Here is a 7,336-nt window from a genome sequence, read left to right on the forward strand (position 1 = left end):
ATTTTGAGCTCTAATTTGTATTATCGGTTATCAAAGTACTTGTTTATATTTTGGGTTCTTGTCAGAGATGTCCGGTAATATCGGCCGATAAATGCTTTAAAATGTAATATCGGAAATTAACGGTATCGGGTTTTTTTTCTTTCGGTATCGTTTTTTTAATTATTTTTTTATTAAATCAACATAAAAAACACAAGATACACTTACAATTAGTACACCAACCCAAAAAACCTCCCTCCCCCATTTACACTCATTCACACAAAAGGGTTGTTTCTTTCTGTTATTAATATTCTGCTTCCTACATTATATATCAATATATATCAATACAGTCTGCAAGGGATACAGTCCGTAAGCACACATGATTGTGCGTGCTGCTGCTCCACTAATAGTACTAACCTTTAACACTTCATTTTACTCATTTTCATTCATTACTAGTTTCTATCTAACTGTTTTTAAATTGTTTTACTTTCTTTTTTATTCAAGAAAATGTTTTTAATGTATTTATCTTATTTTATTTATTTTTACAAAAAGGACCTTATCGTCACCATTCCTGGTTGTCCAAATTAGGCATAATAATGTGTTAATTCCACGACTGTATATATCCGTAGCGGTTGATATCGGTATCGGTAATAAAGAGTTGGACAATATCGGCAAAAAGCCATTATCGGACATCCCTAGTTCTGATTGTAATCGGAGCTTTTATTGGACTGGTCTAAATCTGCGGTTCTTAAGTACAAATATGTATCAAAAGTAAAAAAGTATCAAAATGTTTTGACCTTTGCTCTATTCACTATTTTTTATGATGATTTGTATTGTTATTTTGAGCTCTATTCACTAGTTGTATTATTGTTATCATGATTTGTATTATCGGTTATCAAAGTACTTGTTTATATTTTGGGTTCTTGTCAGAGATGTCCGGTAATATCGGCCTGACGATATTACCGGCCGATAAATGCTTTAAAATGTAATATCGGAAATTATCGGTATCGTTTTTTTTCTTTTCGGTATCTGTTTTTTTTTTTTTTTAATTAAATCCACATAAAAAACACAAGATACACTTACAATTAGTGCACCAAGCCAAAAAACCTCCCTCCCCCATTTACACTCATTCACACAAAAGGGTTGTTTCTTTCTGTTATTAATATTCTGCTTCCTACATTATATATCAATATATATCAATACAGTCTGCAAGGGATACAGTCCGTAAGCACAATCGCTGCTGGTCCACTAATAGTACTAACCTTTAACACTTCATTTTACTCATTTTCATTCATTACTAGTTTCTATGTAACTGTTTTTAAAATGTTTTACTTTCTTTTTTATTCAAGAAAATGTTTTTAATTTATTTATCTTATTTTTTTTTTAAAAGGACCTTATCTTCACCATACCTGGTTGTCCAAATTAGGCATAATAATGTGTTAAATCCACGACTGTATGTATCCGTATCGGTTGATATCGGTATCGGTAATAAAGAGTTGGACAATATCGGCAAAAAGCCATTATCGGACATCCCTAGTTCTGATTCTAATCGGAGCTCTTATTGGACTGGTCTAAATCTGCGGTTCTTAAGTACAAATATGTATCAAAAGTAAAAAAGTATCAAAATGTTTTGACCTTTTCTCTATTCACTATTTTTACGATGATTTGTATTGTTATTTTGAGCTCTATTCACTAGTTGTATTATTGTTATCATGATTTGTATTATTGGTTATCAAAGTACTTGTTTATATTTTGGGTTCTTGTCAGAGATGTCCGGTAATATCGGCCTGACGATATTACCGGACGATAAATGCTTTAAAATGTAATATCGGAAATTATCGGTATCGTTTTTTTTTCTTTTTTCGGTATCTGTTTTATTTTTTTATTTTTTATTAAATCCACATTAAAAAACACAAGATACACTTACAATTAGTACACCAACCCAAAAACACCTCTCTTCCCCATTTACACAAAAGGGTTGTTTCTTTCTGTTATTAATATTCTGCTTCCTACATTATATATCAATATATATCAATACAGTCTGCAAGGGATACAGTCCGTAAGCACAATCGCTGCTGGTCCACTAATAGTACTAACCTTTAACAGTTCATTTTACTCATTTTCATTAATTACTAGTTTCTATGTAATTGTTTTTAAATTGTTTTACTTTCTTTATAATTCAAGAAATTTTTAAAAATGTATTTATCTTTTTTTTTTTTTTTTTTAAAGGACCTTATCTTCACCATACCTGGTTGTCCAAATTAGGCATAATAATGTGTTACTTCCACGACTGTATATATCCGTATCGGTTGATATCGGTAATAAAGAGTTGGACAATATCGTCAAAAAGCCATTATCGGACATCCCTAGTTGTGATTGTAATGGGAGCTTGTATCGGACTCGTCTAAGTGTGCGGTTCTAAGTCCGGTTCCGGTCGCTCACCCTCCAGGTAGAAGGCCTTGTAGCCGTCGTCCTTCATCCGGCGGAGGAGCAGCCCCAGCACGGAGCCTCCGTCCAGGTTCTCGTTCCAGTCGCGGCTGTGCTCGTCGTACAGGACGACGGTGGCGCTCCTGCAGCGGCGGACGAAGCGCTCCCGGTCGGGCCCGTCGGAGAGCAGCGCCGTGACGGGCAGGTTGCCCTTCTTGAGGCGGCGCAGCAGCAGTCCGGGGATGGCCACGTTGACGGCACCCGGGACGTGCGAGGACTCGAACACGTCCTGGCGGCGGCAGTCCACCACCAGCAGGGAGTCCCGGCGCGCGTCCAGCTGCTCCCGGAGCCAGCTGGCCGTCCTGCTGAGCGCCATCGCCGGCTCGAACTGGGCCAGAGGCTTCAGCTTGTCCAGCATCGAGACGGAACCTCCGCGGCGGCGCGCTCTCGGTGGACGGTGGACGGTGCGCGTGCACGGCGGTCACGTGACCACCTCTCCACTACTTCCGTCCTTCGACGACGACGACGACGAGCGCGTTGTGGGGACGCTGGCGGAGTGAGCGGCGATAAGGAATAGGACGGCGAGGAAGGCGATGAAGACGATTTAAAAAAAAAAAGGCGCTTAAGCAGAAAATGGAGTCGTTGTGGCGCCAGGACGTCCTCACCGCCGCCGTGCTTGCGCCTCACTGGGAGCGCGCAGACAACATCCTGAATGGCGGCCCGCAGGGGGGGGGGGCGTGGCCCGAGCCGGGGCATTCCGTCGGACGGCCAATCAGAGGACGACCCCGCGGCGGTCGCCTAGGCAACGGGAGGGCCGGAAGGAGCGCCCCCCCCCCGCCGTGTTGATGAATTGATAATGACTTTGTCATTCACAAAAACAAGGAAAGGAATTTCCGCTCCGGATCAACGCACGCGCGCGCGCGCAGACGCACACGGACCCTGTTGTTCAACTGGTCGTGCACGAGCCTGCACGTCAACACGCACTCGTCACGAATATACACTTTAATAACATGATTAAATACTTTTTAATTATTATATTTATACTTTAATAACATGATTAAATACTTTTTAATTATTATATTTATACTTTAGAACATGATTAAATACTTTTTAAATATTATATTTACACTTTAATAACATGATTAAATACTTTTTAATGATTATATTTACACTTTAATAACATGATTAAATACTTTTTAATTATTATATTTACACTTTAATAACATGATTAAATACTTTTTAAATATTACATTTACACTTTAATAACATGATTAAATACTTTTTAATTATTATATTTATACTTTAATAACATGATTAAATACTTTTTAAATATTATATTTACACTTTAATAACATGATTAAATACTTATTAAATATTATATTTATACTTTAGTAACATGATTAAATACTTTTTAATGATTATATTTACACTTTAATAACATGATTAAATACTTTTTAAATATTATATTTATACTTTAATAACATGATTAAATACTTTTTAATTATTATATTTACACTTTAATAACATGATTAAATACTTTTTAAATATTATATTTACACTTTAATAACATGGTTAAATACTTTTTAAATATTATATTTACACTTTAATAACATGATTAAATACTTTTTAATGATTATATTTACACTTTAATAACATGATTAAATACTTTTTAAATATTATATTTACACTTTAATAACATGATTAAAGACTTTGTAAATATTATATTTACACTTTAATAACATGATTAAATACTTTTTAAATATTATATTTACACTTTAATAACATGATTAAATACTTTTTAATGATTATATTTACACTTTAATAACATGATTAAATACTTTTTAAATATTATATTTATACTTTAATAACATGATTAAATACTTTTTAATTATTATATTTACACTTTAATAACATGATTAAATACTTTTTAAATATTATATTTACACTTTAATAACATGATTAAATACTTTTTAAATATTATATTTACACTTTAATAACATGATTAAATACTTTTTAAATATTATATTTACACTTTAATAACATGATTAAATACTTTTTAAATATTATATTTACACTTTAATAACATGATTAAATACTTTGTAAATATTATATTTACACTTTAATAACATGATTAAATACTTTTTAAATATTATATTTACACTTTAATAACATGATTAAATACTTTTTAAATATTATATTTACACTTTAATAACATGATTAAATATTTTTTAAATATTATATTTACACTTTAATAACATGATTAAATACTTTTTAAATATTATATTTACACTTTAATAACATGATTAAGTACTTTTTAAATATTATATTTACACTTTAATAACATGATTAAATGCTTTTTAAATATTATATTTACACTTTAATAACATGATTAAATACTTTTTAATTATTATATTTACACTTTAATAACATGATTAAATACTTTTTAAATATTATATTTACACTTTAATAACAGGATTAAATACTTTTTAAATATTATATTTACACTTTAATAACATGATTAAATACTTTTTAATTGTTATATTTACACTTTAATAACATGATTAAATACTTTTTAATGATTATATTTACATTTTAATAACATGATTAAATACTTTTTAAATATTATATTTACACTTTAATAACATGATTAAATACTTTTTAAATATTATATTTACACTTTAATAACATGATTAAATACTTTTTAAATATTATATTTACACTTTAATAACATGATTAAATACTTTTTAATTATTATATTTACACTTTAATAACATGATTAAATACTTTTTAATGATTATATTTACATTTTAATAACATGATTAAATACTTTTTAAATATTATATTTACACTTTAATAACATGATTAAATACTTTTTAAATATTATATTTACACTTTAATAACATGATTAAATACAACAAATACCTTTTAAATATTATATTTACACTTTAATAACATGATTAAATACAACTAATACCTTTTAAAAAGCATATTTACACTTTAATAACATGACTAAAATAACAAATACGTTTTAAATAGTATATTTACACTTTAAGAACATGATTAAATACAAAAAATAAGTAAAAAACATATATTCACACTTTAATAACATTAAATACAACAAATAGTTTAAAAAGTATATTTACACTTTAATAACATGATTAAATAAAAAAAATAAGTAAAAAACATATATTCACACTTTAATAACATGATTAAATACAACAAATAAGTAAAGAAGGTATATTTACACTTTAATAACATGATTAAATACAACTAATACGTATTAAAATGTATATTTACACTTTAATAACATGCTAGTTAGATGTTATTTAGATGCTAGTAAGATGTTAATTTAATTCTAGTTAGACGCTAGTAAGATGCTGGTAAATGTCAGCTACATGTTACTTAGATATTAATCGGGTGTTAGTTAGATGTGATTTCGATTCTGGTCAAATGTTAGTTAAATGTTATTGATATGTTAGTAGATGCTAGTTAGATGTAAGTTAGATTCTAGTTAGTTGAGAGTTAGCAGGTGGCACAAAGGAGCGTTAGGAAGTTAGTTAGATGTAAGTTAGATTCTGGTTAAATGTTAGTTAGATGTTAGTAAATGCTAGTTAGATGTAAGTTAGATTCTGGTTAGTTGAGAGTTAGCAGGTGGCACAAAGAAGCGTTAGGAAGTTAGTTAGATGTAAGTTAGATTCTGGTTAAATGTTAGTTAGATGTTAGTAAATGCTAGTTAGATGTAAGTTAGATTCTGGTTAAATGTTAGTTAGATGTTAGTAAATGCTAGTTGGATGTAAGTTAGATTCTGGTTTAATGTTAGTTAGATGTTAGTAAATGCTAGTTAGATGTAAGTTAGATTATGGTTAAATGTTAGTTAGATGTTAGTAAATGCTAGTTGGATGTAAGTTAGATTCTGGTTAAATGTTAGTTAGATGTTAGTAAATGCTAGTTGGATGTAAGTTAGATTCTGGTTAAATGTTAGTTAGATGTTAGTAAATGCTAGTTGGATGTAAGTTAAATTCTGGTTTAATGTTAGTTAGATGTTAGTAAATGCTAGTTAGATGTAAGTTAGATTCTGGTTAAATGTTAGTTAGATGTTAGTAAATGCTAGTTGGATGTAAGTTAGATTCTGGTTTAATGTTAGTTAGATGTTAGTAAATGCTAGTTGGATGTAAGTTATATTCTGGTTAAATGTTAGTTAGATGTTAGTAAATGCTAGTTAGATGTAAGTTAGATTCTGGTTAAATGTTAGTTAGATGTTAGTAAATGCTAGTTGGATGTAAGTTAGATTCTGGTTAGATGTTAGTTAGATGTTAGTAAATGCTAGTTGGATGTAAGTTAGATTCTGGTTTAATGTTAGTTAGATGTTAGTAAATGCTAGTTGGATGTAAGTTAGATTCTGGTTAAATGTTAGTTAGATGTTAGTAAATGCTAGTTAGATGTAAGTTAGATTCTGGTTAAATGTTAGTTATATGTTAGTAAATGCTAGTTGGATGTAAGTTAGATTCTGGTTTAATGTTAGTTAGATGTTAGTAAATGCTAGTTGGATGTAAGTTAGATTCTGGTTAAATGTTAGTTACATGTTAGTAAATGCTAGTGAGATGTAATTTAGATTCTGGTTAAATGTTAGTTAGATGTTAGTAAATGCTAGTTGGATGTAAGTTAGATTCTGGTTTAATGTTAGTTAGATGTTAGTAAATGCTAGTTAGATGTAAGTTAGATTCTGGTTAAATGTTAGTTAGATGTTAGTAAATGCTAGTTGGATGTAAGTTAGATTCTGGTTTAATGTTAGTTAGATGTTAGTAAATTCTAGTTAGATGTAAGTTAGATTCTGGTTAAATGTTAGTTAGATGTTAGTAAATGCTAGTTCGATGTAAGTTAGATTCTGGTTTAATGTTAGTTAGATGTTAGTAAATGCTAGTTAGATGTAAGT

The 7,336-nt window shown here is 29.9% G+C and overlaps 1 protein-coding gene across 5 annotated transcripts in view; it reads right to left on the reverse strand.

The window, feature by feature from the left end:
* dusp6 (dual specificity phosphatase 6) overlaps positions 1 to 3,095 on the reverse strand; it is a 9,198-nt gene extending 6,103 nt beyond the window's left edge. For all 5 annotated transcript variants that reach the window (XR_009827555.1, XR_009827553.1, XR_009827554.1 and 2 more), the window contains exon 1: positions 2,419 to 3,095. Coding sequence is in view for 1 of the 5 variants with exons in the window: in XM_062061345.1 (XP_061917329.1) it covers positions 2,419 to 2,821 (403 nt within the window). In the remaining 4 variants the exon portion in view is untranslated. The remainder of the gene's footprint in view (positions 1 to 2,418) is intronic.
* Positions 3,096 to 7,336: the final 4,241 nt, after the last annotated feature.

This window comes from Entelurus aequoreus, linkage group LG10 (genome assembly GCF_033978785.1).
Source record: "Entelurus aequoreus isolate RoL-2023_Sb linkage group LG10, RoL_Eaeq_v1.1, whole genome shotgun sequence".
In the NCBI taxonomy this organism is placed as follows: Eukaryota; Metazoa; Chordata; class Actinopteri; order Syngnathiformes; family Syngnathidae; genus Entelurus; species Entelurus aequoreus.